At 41.6% G+C, this 23,579-nt stretch overlaps 1 protein-coding gene across 1 annotated transcript in view; it reads right to left on the bottom strand.

Annotated features, from left to right (window-relative positions):
• The window catches only part of LOC127136421 (ferrochelatase-2, chloroplastic), a 38,919-nt gene extending 16,165 nt beyond the window's left edge, over positions 1–22,754 (bottom strand). The window contains exons 1-2 of the mRNA XM_051062977.1: positions 22,732–22,754; positions 22,523–22,587 (exon numbers count right to left, since the gene is read on the bottom strand). Coding sequence (XP_050918934.1) covers positions 22,523–22,587; positions 22,732–22,754 — 88 coding nt within the window. The remainder of the gene's footprint in view (positions 1–22,522; positions 22,588–22,731) is intronic.
• Positions 22,755–23,579: the final 825 nt, after the last annotated feature.

The following is a 23,579-nucleotide window of genomic DNA, read 5'->3' as shown; positions in this document are numbered from 1 at the left end:
AAGTGCGGTGGCGACTCGAAATTTCATTGTATCTCTTAGCTTATGATTTAATCGATAAATCATATAGCGACGAATACACCGCTACAGAAAAGTGGCGACTCCACTGGGGATATCTCACCAGAATCCTTGGTGGTATTGCCTACTTTTCACCCTTGTTGTGCTATATTATTATTTGTTATATGACATATTTTTGTACAATTTGGGATAACTGTATTGATTGTAATGTGTGAATTGCTTGATATACAATTGTTGTTTGCTTTGGTGATCTGTGAGACGAGTTCTATACCCGAACTCGAGTGCACTCTAGGATAGGAGAATGGCATAGTCTTGTTGACTGGTGTGGAGTATTCCTTAGCCAGTTGACTTGCGAGACCATTCACTTGGTGGAGGTCATGTTGAATTAATAATGTCACACAAGTTATTTGTGGATAGGCATTATTCTTTCAATCATGTTCCGCAGAAGCCAAGGACCTTAGATTACCAAACCCATCTTGGCCTATTTTTAGGAACGTAGTGCGGAGGTCGTTCAGATGTCAGTTCTGATACGATTGTTACGCGATACTACACCCATAAGAGTTTCTCTTGAGAATATTCTTGGAATACGAGTATTCGTTCCTCCGATAATATTCGAGAGATGGAACGATGATTATGGGAACCTCTGATAGAACATGTCTGGCAGGTTTAAACCCTAGTACACTCCCTTTGGGTGGTTCTTAACCGAGACTCCATGCTCGTGACTCTCAACAACCCGTGATTCGTGGTTGAGTCGTTCAAACATTGTTAATATCAATGGATCCCGGATCAGGTGTAAAACCTAAAATCCACCAAAGCGGCTGGTTGATATTAAGAATGTTAGAGCCGGTTCATGTACCGTTAATATCAATGGAACTTGGGTGTCGATAAGGTGAAAAACCTAAATCCACCAAAATGGATGATTGATATTAGGGATACAATGAGCTTTCCCACGACCTTTGTTTGGTGTGCTTTGCTTGATCCTTGAGTGTGTTTGTTGCATTCATGCATTCACGCATTCATCCGCATTCATGTCATCAAAAGAGAAAATTTTCAAGGAACTTAAAGGGTTATTTGCAAAATTTTCAGACATGGAAAGACCAAAGAGGTATACAAAGAAGTACAGCTTCAGACAGCCTGATGTAAAAGAGTTAAGGAATCTGACATCGTATGTATTAGATCCCTTGGGTTTCAAAGCTCGATATGGGAAGCTTCTGCCGCTGTTGACTACTCAAGTGGATGAGGGATTGATGAGCACTCTTGCTCAGTTCTATGATCCGCTCTATCATTGCTTCTTATTTCCAGACTTCCAGCTGTTGCCGACTTTGGAAGAATACTCTCACCTTATTGGGATTCCTATTCTGGATCAAGTGCCGTTCAGTGGCCTAGAGAGTATTCCATCTGCTCGAGAGATTTCCAATTTGTTGCACATAGATGAAGATCTGATTAGAGCTAATCTGACTACCAAAGGCGGAATTCAAGGTTTTCCTTCCGAGTTCCTTATTGCTCAAGCTACCTTTTATGGGAAGGCCATGAGTGAGGATGCCTTTGAGGCTCTATTTGTTCTGCTCATCTATGGATTGGTGCTGTTTCCCAACTTCGACAAGTTCGTCGACATGAACGCCATTAGGATCTTTTCAGTCCTTAATCCAGTTCCGACCTTGTTGGGTGATGCATATGTCTCCATGCATCTGAGGAATATGAAGAATGGAGGAGTCATTGTCTGCTGTTTACCCCTGCTGTACAAGTGGTTTATTTCGCACTTGCCGCAGACAATTGCTTTCAAGGAGAACAAGGGATGTCTACGGTGGTCTCAGAGACTCATGTCTCTCACCAATGATGATATCACCTGGTATGATCGCGTGTACGATACCGTCCAGATCATCGATTCTTGTGGTGAGTTCCCCAATGTGCCTCTTCTTGGTACATGTGGTGGGATCAGCTACAACCCTTCGCTTGCACGTCGTCAGCTTGGGTTCCCCCTAAAGGATAAACCCCATAACATTCTGTTAGAAGGTGTATTCTTTCAGGAGGGTAAAGATCCCCAAGGCCTGAAAGCCAGATTTGTCCGCGCTTGGCGCAATATCCGCATTAAGAGTAGGAATGAATTGGGTCCGAAGAACTGCATTGCTTTGGAGCCCTACACCTCTTGGGTCAGACAGAGGGCTGCTACCTACTTGATGCCATACGATTATCCAAGACCTACACTGTTGGATGTGGCTGGGCCTTCAACCCTCCCTACCCAACGTGTAGAGGAGTTGAGAGAGGAGGACCTTTCGCGTGCCTGGATCCGTGAGAGGAAGGAATTGCTGCAGCAGCTCAAGGAGAAGGATGCTATGATTGAATTTCTCGAGCACCGAGTGATCGACGATCCGAACGACGCTTGGACTTCTCTGCTTCCTCAGTCTTCCAAATTCTGGAAGAGGAAGTATGATCGACTTGCAAAGGAGAAGGCTGATATGGAGGTTGCCTATGAGAGAGAGATCAAGAAGTTGTGCACTTCTCACCTTCCAGCATCCCGAGCTTTTAGGGATCCATAGGATGTCATTTACCTTTTCTCTTTGTAATATTTAAAAGAACGTTGTACTCCTTTGTCTCAATATATTTGAATGAAATATTTTCCATGAGAAATCAAAATGTTTAAATATTCAAATATTGCGAACAACACCCTAAGGGTTCCTTGAAAATCAAAGCATTTGCACAAGCATTTCATGCATCATTCTTGCATAAACAGGTACCCATTTTTTTGGTCTTCCGGTTCTAATCTTTGTTCTTCATTTATTTTGAAGACAAGCTGACTCACCGGTATTATACGAGAGTCAACTCTGCAAGGATCATGGAGCAACTGGCACAAGAGAACCAGAGTCTGAGAGATGAAGTCGCCAGACTTGGCGCTCTGATGGAGCAACTTCTTGCTGCCCAGAATCAGCCTGCTCCTCAGCCAGCAACTCCGGTTCAGCGGACGGTTATATCTGAAATAGCTACTTCAACAGTACCTGCCAGCGCCCCTGCGCTCAACGCCATGCCGCCCGGTTTTCCTTGGGGCATGCCTCCTGGTTTCATGCCAGATATTCCCGCGCCTACCTTTGCACAAATGCCGGCATCTAGCCCGGTCCCTGTACCTGCTCCTCCTGTCGTGCATACCATGCCTAGGGTAGACGACACCATTTATCACTCTGAAGCATCTGAGGGCTCAGATGTTCACGAGAAAATGGATGCAATGAACGATCAATTCCTCGAGCTGAGGAAGGAATTGAGAACTCTCAGAGGTAAAGATCTCTTCGGCAAGTCAGCAGCCGAACTTTGCCTGGTTCCCGGCGTAAAGATACCCGTCAAGTTCAAAGTCCCAGACTTTGAAAAATATAAAGGGAACACTTGCCCTTTGGCACACCTGGTCATGTATGCCAGGAAGATGTCCACGCAGACCGACAACGATCAACTCTTGATCCACTACTTCCAAGACAGCTTGTCTGGTGCTGCTCTTCGTTGGTACATGAGCCTGGACAGCGTCAACATCCGCTCTTTCAACGATCTTGGCGAGGCTTTCGTCAAGCAATATAAATACAATGTTGATATGGCGCCTGACCGAGATCAACTCAGGGCCATGTCCCAAAAGGACAAGGAATCGTTCAAGGAGTACGCCCAGAGATGGCGTGAGCTGGCAGCTCAAATCACTCCACCATTAGAAGAGAAAGAGATGACCAAGATCTTTCTGAAGACTCTTGGGTCATTTTACTATGAGAGAATGGTGGCCAGCGCTCCCTCTGATTTCACCGAGATGGTGAACATGGGGATGCGTCTGGAAGAAGGCGTCCGGGAAGGACGATTGGCAAAAGATGATGGTTCTTCCTCTAAGCGATATGGAGCGTTTAAGAGGAAAGAAGGTGAAGCGCATGCTGTGCAGTCTCAGCCCAAGCATCGAAGACCCTCTGTTCAGAGGAAGCCTGCACGACATTCCGGACATCAGCACCAGGTGGCTCACGTGGCGCCTGTTTTCAAGGACAACACTCCTCAACGTCAGCAATATCAACCTCAACAGTATCAGCATCAGCAGCAATATCCACAACCGCAGTATCAACAAGCTCGTCCGCAGCAACAGGCTTATCAGCCTCGTGGGAATACGAGTAATCAAGCAAACGCAGATTATGATAGGAAGAAGGTCAGCTTCGACCCGATTCCGATGACATATGCAGAGCTGTATCCCTCCTTGTTGGAGAGAAAGTTGGTTTCTCCCAGGGATCCTCCTGCTATTCCTGCCAATCCGCAATGGTGGTACAAACCAGACCAGCATTGTATCTACCATTCCGGTGCTCCGGGCCACAACGTTGAGAACTGTTTCCCGCTGAAGAATAAGGTTCAAGACCTTATGAGAAGCGGAATTCTGAGTTTTGAAGACTCAAACCCGAATGTCACCAGGAACCCATTGCCTTCGCATGGAAAATCCGTCAACATGATCCAAGAGGACCTTGGGAAGTACAAGGTGAAGTACATCAGTCATATCCGGCAGTCATTGGTTGGATTACATAAGATGCTGTGTCGGCACAGCTATCTGAAGCATAACCATGACAAATGCCGCGTCTGCTCGGTCAATCGCTTGGGTTGCGACCAGATCCGCAAAGAGCTTCAAACGCTGTTGAATGAGGGTACCATTGAGATTCTCCAGAATCGCAATGTTGATACGGTTGAACCTGAAGTGAGTGTCATCTCCCCGGTGTTCAAGCTTCCAGAGCCCGTTGTTATTCGCTACAATAGCAACAAGCCTAAGGCTTCACCTGCTTTGATCATCAAACCGGCCGGCCCTGTGCCGTATTCATCCGATAAGGCTGTACCTTTCAGATACAATCCTGTTGCTGTCCAGGATGGGGTTGAAGTACCTCTGCCGTCTACTTCCGTGACCACTATCGCTGATGTTAGTGGGTTGACCCGCAGTGGTCGCGTCATTTCTGCACCAGCAAAGGCTACCGCTTCTGACACTGTTGTGCACCCTGTAGGGAATGCTGTGAATGTTCAGAATCCGGCACTTGCTGTCGCCCAGCCGTCCTCCTCTATACAAAAGACTCCTGTTTCTTCAGTTGTTGGCCCGAGTGGCATTGTTGATGAAGAATCTGATGAGATGCTGAGGCTCATCAGAAAGAGTGAGTACAACATTGTAGACCAGCTTCTACATACGCCCTCCAAGATTTCCATCCTTTCTTTATTGCTGAATTCAGAACCCCATCGGGAATCTCTGCAGAAAGTTTTGGACCTGGCGTATGTCGATCACGACGTCACTTTGGAACAATTTGATAGCATTGTTGCAAACATTACCGCTTGCAACACTCTGAGCTTTTGTGACGCTGATCTCCCTGAGGAGGGAAGAGACCACAACATGGCTTTACACATCTCTATGAATTGCAAATCTGATGCAATGTCCAATGTGCTGGTGGACACTGGATCGTCTCTCAATGTATTGCCAAAATCCACACTCTCCAGATTGTCATACCAAGGTCCTCCTATGAGGCAGAGTGGGGTTGTTGTTAAAGCTTTTGATGGGTCGCGCAAGACCGTGATTGGGGAAGTTGATCTCCCAATCAAGATTGGACCAAGTGATTTCCAGATCACTTTTCAAGTTATGGATATCCACCCATCTTACAGCTGTCTCTTAGGCAGACCATGGATTCACGAGGCTGGCGCCGTGACATCCACCCTACACCAAAAGCTGAAGTTTGTCAAAAATAAGAAACTGGTCGTAGTAGGGGGAGAAAAGGCTCTCCTGGTCAGTAATTTGTCTTCTTTCTCGTACATTGATGCTGAGGATGAGGTTGGAACTCAGTTCCAAGCTTTATCTATTGATAAACCAACTGAGAAGAAGTCTCCTTCATTCACTTCCTACCAAGGTGCGAAGCTGGCCATTGAATGTGGTGCAGTCGCTGGTTTAGGGAAAGTGCTTGAACTTGAAGATAACCGGTCCCGGGCTGGCATTGGCTTTGGTTCTGGGGCATGCAACGAGCAAGGTCTGTTCACCAGTGGAGGATTCATCCATGCTGATCAACCTGCAGAAGAGGAAGCTGCTGCTATCATTGAAGAAGAAGACGCAGAAGATTTGGACAATTTTGTTATTCCTGGTGGTGTCTGCCACAATTGGGTCGCTGTAGATGTTCCTACAGTTATCCATAGATCAGAGTAATTTGTTCACTTTTGTTTAAAACCCTTCTCCCATGCCAAAAGGAGAAGTGATGACATTGTTGGCAAAGCATATATACAATGATGTCTTCATTCAATTTTTGCATTGTTAAACATTTGTTTTTCCTTTGTTTTCACTTTTTGCTTTTCTTTATGAAATCAGTGATCACAAAAAACCATAAAAACAAAAATAAAAGCTATAAAAGCAACATTTTTCATCTGCATAATGATTTGTTTGCTTAAATTCTGAAGTTTTTCTTAACCAAAATCATTATGCAGGTTGATCCTAAAACCCATTGAACATAATGATCCAACGCCATCTCCCAATTTTGAATTCCCTGTATTTGAGGCAGAAGAAGATGACGTTGAAGAGATTCCTGATGAGATCACCCGTCTCCTTGAGCACGAAGAGAAGATCATTCAGCCGCATCTTGAAGACTTGGAAACAGTCAACTTGGGATCTGAGGATTGTGTTCGCCTGGTGAAGATTGGGGCACTTTTGGAAGGGTCTGTTAAGGAAGATTTGATCAGCTTGCTACGAGAATATTCAGATATCTTTGCTTGGTCCTATGAAGACATGCCGGGTTTAGATACAGATATTGTGCAACATTTCCTGCCTTTGAAGCCTGAGTGCGTGCCTGTGAAGCAGAAGCTTAGAAGAACTCATCCAGATATGGCAGTGAAGATCAAAGAGGAAGTTCAGAAGCAAATTGATGCGGGGTTTCTGGTGACTTCGACATATCCTCAATGGGTGGCCAATATTGTGCCTGTTCCTAAGAAGGACGGAAAAGTCCGAATGTGCGTTGACTACAGAGATTTGAATAAAGCTAGCCCAAAAGATGATTTTCCTCTACCACACATTGACATGTTGGTAGACAATACAGCTAAATTCAAAGTCTTTTCCTTTATGGATGGATTTTCCGGATATAATCAAATCAAGATGGCACCAGAGGATATGGAGAAGACAACATTCATCACACCTTGGGGAACATTCTGTTATCGAGTGATGCCCTTCGGTTTGAAGAACGCCGGAGCCACGTATCAACGAGCTATGACTACCTTGTTTCATGATATGATGCACAAGGAGATAGAAGTCTATGTTGACGATATGATTGCTAAGTCCCGAACGGAAGTTGAGCATATTGAACATTTGTTGAAGCTTTTTCAGCGTTTGAGGAAGTTCAAACTTCGCCTGAATCCGAACAAATGTACCTTTGGAGTCCGTTCCGGAAAGTTGTTGGGTTTTGTGGTAAGTGAAAGAGGTATTGAGGTTGATCCTGCAAAGGTCAAAGCAATACAAGAGATGCCTGCACCCAAAACTGAGAAGCAAGTCCGAGGTTTTCTTGGCCGCTTGAACTACATTTCCAGATTTATATCCCACATGACTGCCACATGTGCGCCTATATTCAAGCTCCTCCGGAAAGATCAGTCTCATGATTGGACCGAGGATTGCCAGAAAGCTTTCGACAGTATCAAAGATTATCTGTCCGAACCTCCGATTTTGTCTCCGCCTGTAGAAGGAAGACCTCTGATTATGTACTTGACAGTTCTTGAAGACTCGATGGGTTGTGTACTCGGTCAACAAGACGAATCAGGGAAGAAGGAGTTTGCTATCTACTATCTCAGTAAGAAGTTTACTGATTGTGAGTCTCGGTACTCTATGCTTGAGAAGACGTGCTGTGCTTTGGCTTGGGCTGCTAAGCGTTTGCGCCAGTACATGATAAATCATACAACTTGGTTGATATCCAGAATGGATCCAATTAAGTATATCTTCGAGAAGCCTGCTTTAACTGGGAGGATTGCCCGTTGGCAGATGTTGTTGTCTGAGTATGATATCGAGTATCGAGCTCAGAAAGCTATCAAAGGTAGTATCTTGGTTGACCATCTAGCGCACCAGCCAATTGAAGATCATCAGTCTGTTCAGTATGACTTCCCAGACGAGGAAATTCTGTATTTGAAGATGAAAGATTGCGATGAGCCTACACTTGATGAAGGTCCAGAACCTGGTTCCAGATGGACGATGGTGTTTGATGGCGCTGTTAATCAATATGGAAATGGAATTGGGGCAGTAATCATTAATCCTCAAGGTTCACACATTCCATTTACAGCAAGGCTAACTTTCAAATGCACGAATAATATGGCGGAGTACGAAGCCTGTATTATGGGACTTGAAGAATGCATTGACTTAAGGATCAAGTATCTTGATGTCTATGGTGATTCAGCCTTGGTTGTCAATCAAATCAAGGGTGAATGGGAGACGAATCAACCAAGTCTCATTCCATACAGAGATTATGCAAGACGGATTTCAACTTTCTTCACAGAAGTTGAATTTTATCATATTCCTCGAGAAGATAATCAGATGGCAGATGCCCTTGCTACGCTTGCTTCTATGATAGTTGTCAGATGGTGGAATGATGTCCCCAGCATTACTGTGATGCGCTTGGACAGACCCGCTCACATATTTGCAATCGAAGAAGTAAAAGATGACAAGCCTTGGTATTTTGATATCAAGAATTTCCTCCAGAACCAGGTCTACCCGCCTGGGGCATCTGTGAAAGATAGGAAAACTTTGAGAAGGTTGTCAGGCAGTTTCTACCTCAGTGGTGAAGTGCTGTATAAGAGAAATTTTGATATGGTTTTGCTCAGATGCGTGGATAGACACGAAGCAAACCTGTTGATGACTGAGGTCCATGAGGGTTCATTTGGTACTCATTCCAATGGACATGCCATGGCTAAGAAAATGTTGAGAGCAGGCTACTATTGGCTGACAATGGAGTCTGACTGTTGCAAGTATGTGAAGAAATGTCACAAGTGTCAAATTTATGCGGATAAGATTCATATTCCTCCGACACTCCTGAATGTGATTTCATCACCATGGCCTTTCTCTATGTGGGGAATCGACATGATCGGCATGATTGAGCCGAAAGCGTCCAATGGACATCGTTTTATTCTCGTAGCAATTGATTACTTCACCAAATGGGTTGAAGCCGCTTCGTACGCGAATGTAACCAGACAGGTGGTTATGAAGTTTATCAAGAACCAGCTGATTTGCCGTTATGGTGTGCCAGAGAGGATTATTACTGATAATGGATCCAATCTGAATAATAAGATGATGGATGAGTTGTGCGTTGAATTCAAGATTGCACACCATAACTCCTCTCCTTACCGACCTAAGATGAATGGGGCTGTTGAAGCTGCTAATAAGAATATCAAGAGAATCATCCAGAAGATGACTGTCACGTACAAAGATTGGCATGAGATGCTGCCATTTGCTTTGCATGGATACCGTACGTCTGTACGCACTTCAACAGGGGCAACCCTTTTCTCTCTTGTTTATGGCATGGAAGCCGTTCTCCCAGTAGAGGTGGAGATCCCATCAATGCGAGTCTTGATGGAAGCCAAGTTGACTGATGCTGAATGGATTCAGAGTCGTTATGACCAACTGAATTTAATTGAAGAGAAGCGTTTAACTGCCATGTGCCATGGTCAGTTGTATCAGCAAAGAATGAAGAAAGCATTCGACAAGAAGGTCAAGCCTCGCGTGTTCAGAGAAGGTGACCTCGTGCTCAAGAAAGTTTTGTCTTTCGCGCCCGATTCCAGGGGCAAGTGGACTCCAAACTACGAGGGTCCATATGTTGTTAAGAGAGCCTTTTCAGGCGGTGCTTTGATGCTTACAACAATGGATGGGGAGGATTTCACTCGTCCTGTGAATTCAGATGCAGTTAAGAGATACTTTGCCTAGAAAAAAAAGTATATGCAAATGAAAAAAAGAATGAAAAAACAGAATAGCTCGCTAAGTTGAAAACCCGAAAGGGCGGCTTAGGCAAAAATGAGCGTCTCGGTGGAGAACCCGCAAGGGTAATCCAGGCAAAAATTAGAGACTTGAAAAAAAAGATATATTTGCATCCCGCTAGATTGAGTACCTCACTCTGGGGCAATCTAGGCAAAAATTAGGGATTTGGCAAGTAACTGCATTCTGACAAGACTTTCTGTTTCATCAGTCGTCATTTCGTCAGGAGATTCTCGATTCGTCGTCAACTGAAGCTTCGGATACATCGAAATTCAAATTGGTAGAGAAAGGATCATTATGTTCAATGTAGCCCTCTTCCAATATATATCACTAATTTCAAATTTGTACAGATCTATGGAGTCTTGCCATTTGCAGACTACCATTCTATCAAATCAATTTGAGCTTTTTATCCAATTATTTGCACTCTTATTTGTTTCAATTCAACAAATGTTTTGCATGTTTTAAATTGATAAAATGTCATTGTTTTAAACAAATCAATTTTTCAAAATTTTTGTTTTAAACAAAGTGAACATTCACAAGATTGAAAGGATACTCAAGAATATCTCAGTGCTCTCCCGAGGGTGACATGATTCCCAACAGGTAAGACATTCGTTCGTATTCTTGGCTTGGTTGTATCTTCTTTCTTCAGATCTTTGTTGGGGTTGTTCCCCAGTACAATCGCAAGCAGAGTGTTGTTGAGGACCTTGTTTTCTCCAGCAGCAGTATTCCCCTAGCATGGGTGTTTTCTCGTGAGTTTCGGCGGTTGATGGTTTGTCATCCGGGTGCCCCGTCACTCTCTCCAGTGGGTCGTATGCCCCAGACTTTATTTGTCTCCTCAGCACAGTCATGAGCATAGCCATTGATTGGTATTCCCCTCCGAGTCGCGAGTATAGCTGTTATTGATATCCCCATCGGAGTCATGAGTAAAACTGTTGTTAATATCCCCACCAGGGTTGCAAGTGGAGTTGTTACCACTTTTCCCCATGCAGTGTGCCAGCAGGATTTGTCTGTTTCCTCAGCACGATCGCTTTCTTTTTTGAAAACTCGGTAAGTCAGTGGTTTGATACCCAGTACTTTACCCTTTCCCGGCGAAGTCGTCTGCGGAATTGTTGCTATCTCTCCATCAGAGTTATTCTTTCCAGCAGAGCAGGATTTATTTTCCTACTCAGTGGTTGATTGGGTTGACATCCCAGTTTTTCAACTATCTTTTCCTCAGCGTAGTCTGCGGAATGTTTGTTGCGGCAGTTTCGCCCGTTGAATACTTCTTCAATCCCCAGTATGGTCGGATGATGGCTCTAGCCTCCAGTGAACGGATTAATTTCCTGATTGTTTGTGATCCCCAGTAGAGTAGCTTATATTGCAGGATCTACTTGTTGTGATCAGTTTGCTATGTATATTCTCCCCAAGTGGAGTGGTTCGTTGCAGAATCTATTTGTTTGATCTATCCTCCCTCAGTGGTTTGATCCCCAAGAGAGTAGCCGACAGTTTTCCCCAGTAGAGTTGCTTACGCAGTTAGATTCTATCTGGATGATATCTTTCTCCCTCAGTGGGTTGTTCCCCAGCGGAGTTATGTGGATTTGCTTCTACAGCAGTTCGTGTTTGTGCTTGTGTAACGCACCCTTTGTTTCTCAGTTAACACTGGGATCCCTTGCAGATACTTTGGAATTTCTCTTGTTCCCCTACAGATTTGTCTTGGTGGCTGTTTTGCCCGTTGTGACTTTCTGTACCCTGGTTGGGTTGTTTCCTGATATCTCTGATTCTCTGCTTCTTCAGCAGTACTTGCAGATCTTCGCTTCTCAGCATATAGATCTCCGCAGATTGGCTCTCCAATTGGTTTTTCCCCTGGAAGTATAATACCGGACGTTTGGTTCCTGAACCTGTTTGTGTTAGAATTGTCTGTTTTGTCAGCATTCATCAAACATAAATCACGCATATTCATGCATATTCATAAACATTCAGATATTCATGTTGCATTTCTTGCCATATATCTTTTGTTTGTCGTGTCTCCTGCTATGGTGATATAGATCTCTTTACAGATCTCCCCAAGCAGATGTCGGGTGTTATAAATCTCTCCATATAGAGTCAGCCCCATAAGCAGAAAATGTTGTCTTTCCTTCTGCAGTTCCCCACTGAGATATACCCTCGTGGATGACGGTTTCTTCCGTTTCCTCCCAACACATATATTGGGATGGATTTTCCTATTTGAGTTACATCCTCATTAGGACGTGTCTTGATTCAGTCCGTCTTTTCGGATCATTCCCGAATTGGCTATTTGTCAGATATCTTGTGCTTCCCAGTGGGTTGTTCCCCAGCGGAATGTATTTTGGGCCTCTACCCTCATAACCGGTAGTTATAAGTCCTATCTTTCCTGGCTTTCTTGACAGAATTTGTGGTTATACACCTTTTATTCTCCAGCCAGAGTTTTGGTTTTCTACCTGCTACCCGGTAGTTGTAAATCCTATTTTCCTGCTTCAGCAGTTTGTGGTTTGTTATAAACCCTATTTTGGTTTCCCGTGCGGATTTGTGATTTGTTCTATCCCCACGCGGAGTTGATTGGTCTTCTACCCCGTATTCGGTAGATGTAAACCCTAATTTTGTGGTTATCTTCATCTAGTTCTTGATTTTGATTTTCCTTTGCTTGTATAAGTTGCTCAGATCAGCACTTATATCCCTAGCAAGTTTTTGTGGATAATTGCCGTATGCTAGCAATTTTATCCCCAGTGGGTCCTTTCATCGTATGCTCGTGATTTGTTCCCCCGGATCATTGATTCTTTATCAATGCATCCCCAGATAGTCTTCTGTGGATAATTGCCGGATGCTCGCAATTTATCCTCAGCAGATCGCCTTTCATTTACCCTTTTGTCGGTAATGTCTGTTGCCCCTTTTGATTGGTTATCATTATATACCAAGTTTGGTATCCCGATGTCTTTCTTTTCGGTTGATTCATCCTTTATTAACCCAGTAACCGGTTAAGGATAATCTTCCATGCGAGTATATTATTCACGGTCTGCCGGTAATGAATAATATATTTCATGCACTCTTCAGTCGAAGCCTTTTTGTGTTTCCCCAGTCGAGTAAGATTCGCTATTTCCCTTTGTGGAGTCGAATATTCTTGTTGTTGGATAATTGCCGGATGCTTGCAATTTATCCTTTGAGTTGTCTTTCGTTTACCCGGATGCTTGGTATCTATCGTCTCTCTGTTTTGGATAGTCACCTTTTATATACCCAGTAACCGGTATCTCTGGTGTCTTTTCCTTTCGAGTGTATTATTCACGGTCTGCCGGTAATGAATAATATATCTCATGCGCTCTTTAGTTGGAATCCTTTGTCGATTTTCCCCAACTGAGCAAGATTCGTATTCTTTGTAGAATCGAATATCCATCCTTTAACCAGTTTGTGTTTTGGATGATGAGTGTTTTGGAAGTGAAATCCAATTCACGTTTCGGTAGATCACCTATTATATACCCAGTAACCGGTATCTCTGGTGTTTCTTACCATGCGAGTTTATTATCTACGTTCTGACGGTAATAGATAATATATCTCATGCGAGTATCTTATCCACGGTCTGCCGGTAATGGATATTATATCTCATGCACTCTTTGGGTTTGTGTCCCCAGTTGAGTAAGATTCGTTTTCCCGTTGTGGATTCGAATGTCCATCCTATAAGTCGATTTGCTTTTTCAAGCCCTCCTTTCGGATGATGAGTGTTTTGGAAGTGAAAACCAATTCACGTCTTCGGATTTTATCCTATAAACAACCCAGTAACCGGTTCAGGATAATTTTCCTTTCGAGTATATTATTCACGGTCTGCCGGTAATGAATAATATGTCTCATCTGAGTATTCTATCCACGTTCTGACGGTAATGGATATTATATCTCGTTCACTCTTGAGTCAATCTTTTGGTTGTTTTCCCCCTCAGAGTAAGATTCATCTTCCTTGTGGAATTGAATGTCCATCCTATAAACAAGTTTGCTTTTCTAGCTCTCTTCAGGATGATGAGTGTTTTGGAAGTGAAATCCAATTCACGCTTTGGTCGGTCACCTATTATATACCCAGTAACCGGTATCCTTGGTGTTCCCTCCTTTCTGCTCCCTATTATGACCTCGGTCCCCCTGTGGAGTCAGATTTTCCTGTTGTTTTGTTACCCTTATACCGGTAACATCTCATTCCTTTGTTACTTCCCCAGTGGAGTTTTCTTTCGCTTCTCCTCAGGAGTCAGCTTGTGTCTTTCCAATGGATTTATTTTCCATTTGGAATTCTCTTCCCAGTGTGAGTCCTTCACTCCCCAGTGAGTTCTCCAGTCTGTTTTCTGTTTTTTTTCTCCTAATCAGAGTCGTGTTTTGTTCACGTTATATCAGTTTTATCTTCCCCAGTTTGGAGTCGTGTATCGTTCACACATTTCTTTTTCTTTTATTATCCCCATAGAGTCTTGTTAGAGTCTCTGTTCCTGGTGAGTGTACTACTCCGATGGATCGTCTTTTCTTCTGTGTGAATCATATTCCCCACAGAATTTGTGTCTTTTGCATACATACATTCGCATCATGAGGTCTCTTAGGGACCAAAATTTGTCTCATTACTGTTATTTAAGCCCATTCTACCGCGTCGAGATGAAGATTTCTAAACTTCACTTCTCCGGCTAGAATGACCTTAAATAGGGGCATCTGTAAGACCCCAATTTTGGGCCCTAAGATCCCTCATGGCCCATATCATATCATATCATGGCCTCAAGGATCACTGCATGCCCTAGCTTTCCTCCTAGTGGGTTGGTTGCCTTGTGGGTTGATTTCTTGATCACCAAGCATACTTTGCATTTGTATATCTTTGCCTTTTATATGTTTACTAACCAAAAAGTACAAAAATATTGTCAGTCTAACCTTGTTGCTTGCAGTTGAAGCAATCATCAGCAATTAGGTCAAAGTCAGTCAACAGTCAGTCAAAACAATGGATGGTGGCCATTCTTGCAGAATTTGGGCACCATGATCAATAATCAAGAGCTCATATGACTTGGGACATCATTTGAAATCAAGTTCTCAAGGAATTAGGGTTTGGAATTCATCAGAGGAGGTTCAGTCATCCAAAACCCTAGAAAAGTCAAACTTGGTCAACTGTGGATTTAATCAGTGATTTGATGGATAGAATTGATCTGAAGAAGCTCATTCATGTTTATATAAGTCTCATCTATCATGTCAAACCTCATCATGGAAGAAAATCAAGTTAAACAGAAAATTTCCAGAAATAGAAAGTGGACCTGTAATTTCAACTGCCAAAAATGGAAACTTCTTGATCTTAAACTTACATCATGATACAAGCTCCAAATGATTTTTTGCCCAACATGAAAGTTGAAGATCTTGTTCTCCCATTTTCAAAAAGTCCAAGAACTCTCAAATCCCATGTGTGGTTGTCAAGATATGATCAATTCAATTTCAGAAATTTGTGAACTTCAACAAGCCATATCTCTCAAACCATAAGGCCAAATTTGGTGGGGTTTTTTCCTACAAACCACATTTTTCCTCCTCTTTCCAAAAATATAAATTTCATTCATCAAAACCCTACCAATCAAAATGGCATTTTTGGACCTATTTCATTTAAAAATCAAGTTTGACCAACCATTGACTTTTTGATCTAAACACTTTTTCTCACTTTGGCCAATTGGGAAATGTTTTAAATCATATTTGTGACTTTCTCCAAGCCTAAAATCATGCACATACCATTATCATATCACTATTTTTGGCATAAGGTACAAAATTGGAAACTTTGCAAAATGGCTTCATGTAAACAAAGCAAGGTACAGCCTTTCATGTACAACCAAAAACAGCAAATTGAATGGTCCTTCTGCAGCCTTTCCAAGCCCAACTCGACCAGCTTTGCACCTCCATGATTCATTTGTACACAATTAGCAAAAATAGCATTTGGTTCATTTTGAGTTAAACCAACTTATCATTTGGATTAACAACTCTAAACAGACAATATAAACATCCTTCTGCTCATTTTTCACAACCCTAGAGAAAAAGAATCGCAACAGCCATAGCAAAAAACATTTCCTCTCATTCTTGCATTTTGGCATAAAGGAATTTTCTGCAAAAAAACTCAAAAAACCTTAAGCCTGTCCACTTTGTTCCTTCATCTGGACATCCTTTGGAACCTCTTTCGAGCACAACTCATCATCTGTCCAGTCTTCATCATTTTCTGTTTTCCAAAGACCTCTCCTATGGCAGCTTGGAACTAGAGTCGATTCAAGCAAGTTTGAGCTCATTTCCTTCTGGGATACATCATTTGGGACCATCATCTTCATCTGTTTCAGGCTATATCCTCAAAATAACCACTGCACATCAGTTTTCTTCAAAAACAAGTAGGTATTCGACCTCTTCCATTTGCCAAACTATGGGTTGTTTTAGATAGGTTTTTTAACTGCTTGTTCCACTGCAATTTGTTTCATGTGATATGGTTGTGACATGAGGGAGAAATCTGGATTTTATTTTGCATGCTCAAACCTATTTTCCATCGAGTTGCTTATTTGTTGTTGATTCAGTGAAGACCATTGCTGGATTTAGTTTGTTTAATGTTTGATGATGCTATTAGCATGTTTGACTTTAAGTTCTGGGCATGTGAAAATTTCAATGCATGGAGTGATGAATGTTGCTGCCATGATAAACCCTGTTATTTTTCTAGAAATCCAGCTCATGTATGTTGGTTGCTGTTTGTTATATGAGCATCATGAGTGTGTTGCCATGTGGTTTCCATGTTGTTGTTTGATTTCGATTTGTTGATGAACATGAAGATAATGCCCTGCTATTAAACCTTAAGCTGCCCAGAAACTTGCTTGGTCTTACTGTTGTCTGTTTGCTGTGTGAACATCACCATGAATGCCATGCTGTTTGGCTGTTGGTGTTTGAATGTTGTTTTGATGTTGGTAATAACATGATGAGCAAATGCCCTGCTATTAAACCTTCAGCTGTCCAGAATTTCCCATGAGCATGCTTGTTCTAATGCTGGTTGATGTTGCTTAATGATGATGTTTCGTGGCCTTGATTATTTGTTGATGCTGTTGTTCATGTTTTGATGATTGATGTTTGAATGATTGATGAATACCATGGCTGCTAAAACCCTAGGGTTTTGTTAAACCCAGAATTTGAGTTGGTTGGCCCGTGCACTGTTCCATTGGCTGAGAGCCAATGAGAACATTTCCTCACACTCACCCAAAACGCACAGTTTAAGTAAGTGAGTTCAATATTACACAATTGCCACTGCGCTGACCTTGTTGACCATTACTTCATGTTATCTTGTTCATGTTCATTCCAAATGTTCATCAACTTCAACAATTCATTTTTAATTCATTTCAACTCCAAAAATTCTGATTCTTTTTCCATCATGTTCATGAATGTGTCTAGTATTTGATTTTGATTTTTAATTAATTTTTGGTTGACTGGATTTTAATTGGCATGAATTTTCTTGATATGTATGTACATTTGACACCCTTTGCCATTTCAATTGTGAAATTGTCATGATGTATCCAATGAGCTTGAAATTTTTTGTGGTGAAACTAGACTCATTGACCTTTGTTTCCATATAGAGATTGTGCATTTATCATTTGTGGTTTGCTAGTTGTGAATTTTTGGAGTAGGGTGTGACAATTTGTGTCACACCAATGATGTGCATTTTCTTGATTTTTGTTCACATATCTCCTGGCCTCCAAATCACTTGAAATTTTGCATGAATCATCTATCACATGTCTAGTTTGTGTATGAATTTTCCTGGAATTAATCATGCTGTTTTCCATTTGATTGTGAATTTTCTTCCCTGCCTAGTCAATGGTTGACTTTTTGTGCTACATGTTGCCAAATCTTTTGTGAAATTCTCAAATCTTATTGTATGACCATGAAATTTCATATGTGATAACTAGACTCCTTGAGCTTTGCATTGGTGTTAATCTCATTCATTTCTCATCTGTTTTCAATTTGATATGAATTTTTGAAGTTGACCCATGTTTGTTGACCTTCATTGTGCATGCTTGAATTTGGTTTGACTTCATGATTTTTATTGACTGCCTTCCTCTCATCCAAATGCCATGAAATTTGACATGCTTGTCATGCTAGATGTTAGGATTGAATGTGATTTATTTGATGATTTTTGAGATTGTTTGGGTTGACTTTTGATGCAAGTCATTCTGTTGACTTTTTTGTGCTTTCATTTGCCTTACTTTGACTTCAAATGTTCATGAAATGATAATAATGCATGATTTGAATGTGGGCCCAATTATGATTGCTTACTAAATGTTTGACCTTGACTTTGGTTGACTTTTCTTTGCTGTTTTGACTTTTTCTTTCATCCTTGACCCTAGGCTAGTCCTAGTGGTCTTTTGAGCTTACAATTGAGCTATTGTTTCAGGTTAAGCACCAATGCCTCAAAGATCATTCAAATTTGATTGAGTCGGATTATATATTGTGCTAACCCTTGTTTTGTAGGTGTGACTCATATGAGTTTGGCTTTGTGCCTTGGCACCTCTGTTTATGGTTGACTTTTGTTTATCCATTCCTTTTGTTTTGAACTGTTGACTTGTTTACTAATAAGTTTGACTTTTTCAGGTACACTTTAGTTGCTTTAGTTGCTTGCTTTGCTATTTAGCATTTGCTTTGAGGTATAAACCTTTCTTCTTCATGTAGTCTGGAGACCCGGTCTGTTATTTGACCGGGCAAACTGTCTGAAGTCCTCCTTAAGAGGCAATGCCTGTGTGTGTTTAATATTGTCCCAAGCAGGAAAAGTCCTTCAAGTAAGGCAATTGGTGGAAGGTAGGGATAAGTAATCTATCCCCCACTATTCAGTGTGTCCTCTCTTTGCTCCCATTACATGGTTGAAGCATTGAGATAAATACCCAAGATCTAATCGAGTCAATAATGTGGAGAGAGTTCCTACTTTCTGAACTCCCACACTTTCATATATGCTCTCCCTGATCAGGGATAGAAGCAATGAGGCACACCCCTCATTCTCCTTTTCATCTGCTTCACCTTAGCCTCTCAATGGCAAGGTTAAGAGCGACATTTACCTATTACAGTGGACTTTCAAAGTCAAACCCTCTTGTGTGAGCCCCCATTGTTTTGGCTATAGAGTGTGCTGTTTGATATTCATTGATTGACTGATTGCTTCATATGCACTTGCTTGCTTGTATGTTATGCATTTATCATCATCAATTGCCATTAGTGCATGATCATATCATTTGTCTGTGTGACTTTTATTATTGTTGTTTGCCCATGGAGGACAATTGTAAGTCCATTACTTTGGCATTTGCTCCTATGATGTGGAAGGATAGAGTGTAAGACCTCATTGGTCACTCATATCTTCTGTTGCTTTGTTTGTATGTGAGGATACAGTTATAAGTCCCTGTAAGTTGGCATCTGTTGTCCTGTGATCATAATTTGATCTGTTTGATTTGTATGTGAGGATACAGTTATAAGTCCCTGTAAGTTGGCATCTGTTGTCCTGTGATCATAATATGATCTGTTTGATTTGTATGTGAGGTTGCAGTTATAAGTCCCTGTAAGTTGGCATCTGCTTTCCTGTGATCATAGTTTGTTTTATTTGTTTGTATGAGAGGTTGCAATCATAAGTCCCTGTAAGTTGGCATTTGCATTCCTGTGATCATATTGTTGCTTTTGTTCTTGTATGTGAGGATCCATTGTAAGTCCCTGTAATGTGGCATTGGATTTCCTAGGACCATACTGTGGAGTTAACCTAAGCCCAGATAGATTGGCAGTTGACTTCCACATTTCATTCTTGTTTTCTTTTGAGGAGATTAGTGTAAGACCATTGAGTGGCCTCTGATATCCCATTTTGTTTTAGGAGATTGGTATAAGACCATTGATTGGCATCCGATATCCGCCTTTCTTTGCTTTGTTTGTTTGTTATTATCCATTGCTATTCCAAAGGACACACTTGAATCATCTGCTATATGATCTCAAGAAGTGAACCTTCTAAGAAGTTTTACAATCCATCCTCCATCCATTCATCATTCGTTATGTCCTAGACTTTTCACACTCTTGACTTTCAAACTCGACATAAGTGTTGTGCAAACATCTTCATGTTTTTCTAACTAAAAACCTGGACCCAAGTCCTTGACTTTTTTCAAACTTCATTTCATAATACTTATTTGAATCAATCTTAATCATACTTTGACTTCATTTTCACGATCACAATCAATTAACTCCACTCATTCACTTGTTTTGGCTTTGTCCATTAATCTTTTCACATTAGCCATAGGTTTCAATTATCTTTGTGGTTGATGTAAATCTTGCATATCCTTAGTGAGTCGACAGTAAGACTTCCGTACTTCAAACAGGGCTAACCCCTCTAGTACGTCGAAGCTATCCTCGCATGGTGGATGTTGTTTTTGGTCGAGTGTTCTCCCATTGATAATGAAAAGCCTCAGTGCTTGTGTTTAAAACTGAATCCACCAACTTTTGGAAATCTTTTAGCCGAACTACGGCGTTTTGATCCTTACCTTTGATGGAAGGTACGTAGGCAGCGGGTTCATCCGTTCAAACCCAATAACCCAATAAAAAATGTATATTCTTTTCTCATCATCCCAATCATGTTTGCACAATCTTTATGTCATAACAAATAACAATTTTTACAACAAGTGTGAAAAGGGCTCCCTAGGAGTACCTAGGACGTAGTGGGTGCCTAACACCTTCCCATTGCGTAATTTACCCCTTACCCAGACTCTCTGATCTTTTTATTAGTTTTCTACGTGTAAAACTTCTTAGGCTTTTGTTCGCTTTTTAGCCAGTCCTTTGGATAAATAAAAGTGCGGTGGCGACTCGAAATTTCATTGTATCTCTTAGCTTATGATTTAATCGATAAATCATATAGCGACGAATACACCGCTACAGGTATGCCTTGGAAGCGAATAGACAAGTATGTGGTTCTCTCTCTTCCTCCTCTTTCGGAATCGACACCTTAGCTGCTTTGCTTGAGCTCCCAAGAATCACCCGGATCGATTTCGTTGCTTCCCCTAAGGTTCGTCACCTCCTGGATTTTTATGGATTCGCCGCTTTTCTCTTATCCCCAAAGTTTTTTTCTTGTGAACCGTCGGCCGCCCCTCTTCTCTAGGGTTTTTTTTGTGAATAGTGGATGCGCCTCCCCCCCTTTTACTAATTCGCTTTGCTTCCTATTTATCTCCTCTGATTAGGGTTTCAGATTGATGCTCAAAGGTTCGAAAGGAGAAAGTTTCCAGAATCGCTTTTTGATGCTCAGAATTGATTGCTCTCTTTGATGCCTGGAATTGGAACGGGTAAACTGAGCATACGCTTTTCCTTCTCGCTTTTGTCTTAATCCCAAATTGGGATTTTTGGATTCTTACTGCTTGGCTGGTTACTGATATTACTGCAGTGAAATTTTTAGTGAAAACTCAAAAGCAGTTTCGGTTGAGTTGGTATTTCCTAGCCTACTGCTTTGGCACCTTTAATCACTTTGGTCGTTTGTTGTGCAGCATCTGCCATTGTCTTAGCAGCAAGATGAACAAGATGGATTGCTTCTCGTTGATGAGAACAAACTTGTTCTTCGGTGTTATCATTCAACGCATTGAGCTTAGCAGCCATGGCAGAGCAGTCTAAGAAAGCACAGTTGGCCTCAAACAGTGAACCCTCTATGTGTCTCATTTTCTGCAAAGCATTCCTTGAAAGATAAGTTGATCCTTAATCTCCAAAACTATCTGGTTTGTCACTTTGCGAGACTGATAGCGTGAAATATAATGATGTTGGCTTATTGTCAAACCAGATTGCTTTTCAGCAACTTTAGTAATATTCTCAACTTTCTTTCTTTGAAGGGAGCTTATCTGTTCCTTGGAGAAGGTCATTTTTGTGGATGGTGATCAGATTATCAGGACTGACATGGGAGAATTCTATGACATGGATTTAAAAAGAAGACCTTTGGCATATACTCCATTTTGTGATAACACTAAGGAGATGGATGGATATCGGTTTTGGAGACAAAGTTTCTGGAAGGTTCGTTTGAAATTTTCCTTGTGATTTCAATAGCATTGGATTGTTGAAAATTTGTTGCTTCTGTCAATGCCTTTCTCTTTAAATCCTCACCCATTTTCTTTACTTTTGTAGGTGCTTTTGTTGCCTTGGAAATATCCTTTGTTGTCTTAGTTAGATGAGACTCGATGGCTTCTGAAGTTATAACAGTTACTGGAGAGGCATCTCTTATTATTATATCTGTCGAGTTATATGCTGCTAATAACTCCTCTACGCTGCCGAGCGGAACCAAAGACTGTCGAGCATTGACGTTTGAAACTGCCATGGCACCAACATATGGGAGACTTTCAATCACGGCATCTGCCAAATCAGAAATGAAGGAAGGTTCGCATCCTAGAGCAGGAACACGGCCCCATTTTTCTATACCAGATTCTAGAGCCAATTCTTTGTATTCGACATCAATTTCTTCTAGAATTTCAATATGTTCACTGACAAAGCTAATTGGAACAGCCAACAGACTTTTCACTCCCCTTTTTCCAAGTTCAACTATCATCACGTCTGTATATGGTTTTAACCATTCCACAGGTCCAACTTTACTCTGATAGGCAAGGGTGTAAGCATTTGTTATCTTTCTTGCAGCAAGTATCACGCTTCACGACCTAGACTTGGTCGGATTCGACAACTTATGCTCTAGTACTTCATGGTATGTAAGCTTGTTCATGCTCTTGATAGAAACTCATGACTGCCCTACCTTACTTGGTATCACTTGTCTTGAATCCTGGTTTATGGCTCACCTTGGCTTGCTATTTGCTAACATTCTGTCTTGCATCAGACCTTTCACGGTTTGCTTGGTGCTTATGGATATGAGGTTAAGCACATGTCTGCAACAGGTAAAAATTTCTCTCATTCCGCAACTGTCCGCAGCCTTAGGCTCATAATCAATGTGCATAGCATATGTTGACTGGCAGTATGGATTTATGATCTGATTGGTCGACTGCATTGCAACAAAGCATTTCCTTATGTTTCGCGAGATTCCATGACACGGTTGATATGATTCTACAGGTATTATCACAGGCCATATGCAGTCTACCGTCATGCATTATGCAACTGGATTTGTGAAATGGTTCAGCCTTTGTGGTTACGGTGATGCCGCCATTTTTGTGATGCTTCTGGTATAGCAGCTTGGCATGTTGTTGTTTGGTAGCAGCTGTTTGAAGTTGTGGCTTTCGGCGCCGGCGTGCGGCATTTTGGGGTGTTGTGAAACTATTTAGGCAAAACCAGCATACTGTCATAAAAATAAGATTGAACTAATGGTTGCTCAGTTGTTTTTTTGAATTGGCTATTGAAATGAGTCTATCATGTGAATTTAGCATGAATTCTATTATGGAAACTTCCTTGTTATGCTGTTATGTACAAAAATGCATGGATTGTCATGATGCATTTTCCATTTCATTCCTTGCATTTGCACCGTACCAGCTACCATCGTGGGCTCATGTTATCCTGCTCATCAATTCCAATTGTTTTTTTTCTTCATTTTGTCTTATTAGGATATATAAAATATCATGAAATGTACTAATGAAAAATGAATTGGATAAATGGAAAATGTTTTGGATAATGAATTATGGGTTGGATTTAAAAATGG

This window comes from Lathyrus oleraceus, chromosome 4, assembly GCF_024323335.1.
Source record: "Lathyrus oleraceus cultivar Zhongwan6 chromosome 4, CAAS_Psat_ZW6_1.0, whole genome shotgun sequence".
Taxonomy (NCBI): domain Eukaryota; kingdom Viridiplantae; phylum Streptophyta; class Magnoliopsida; order Fabales; family Fabaceae; genus Lathyrus; species Lathyrus oleraceus.
The sequence above is the reverse complement of the archived record's forward strand: the minus strand, read 5'-3'. Positions and strand labels throughout refer to the sequence as shown.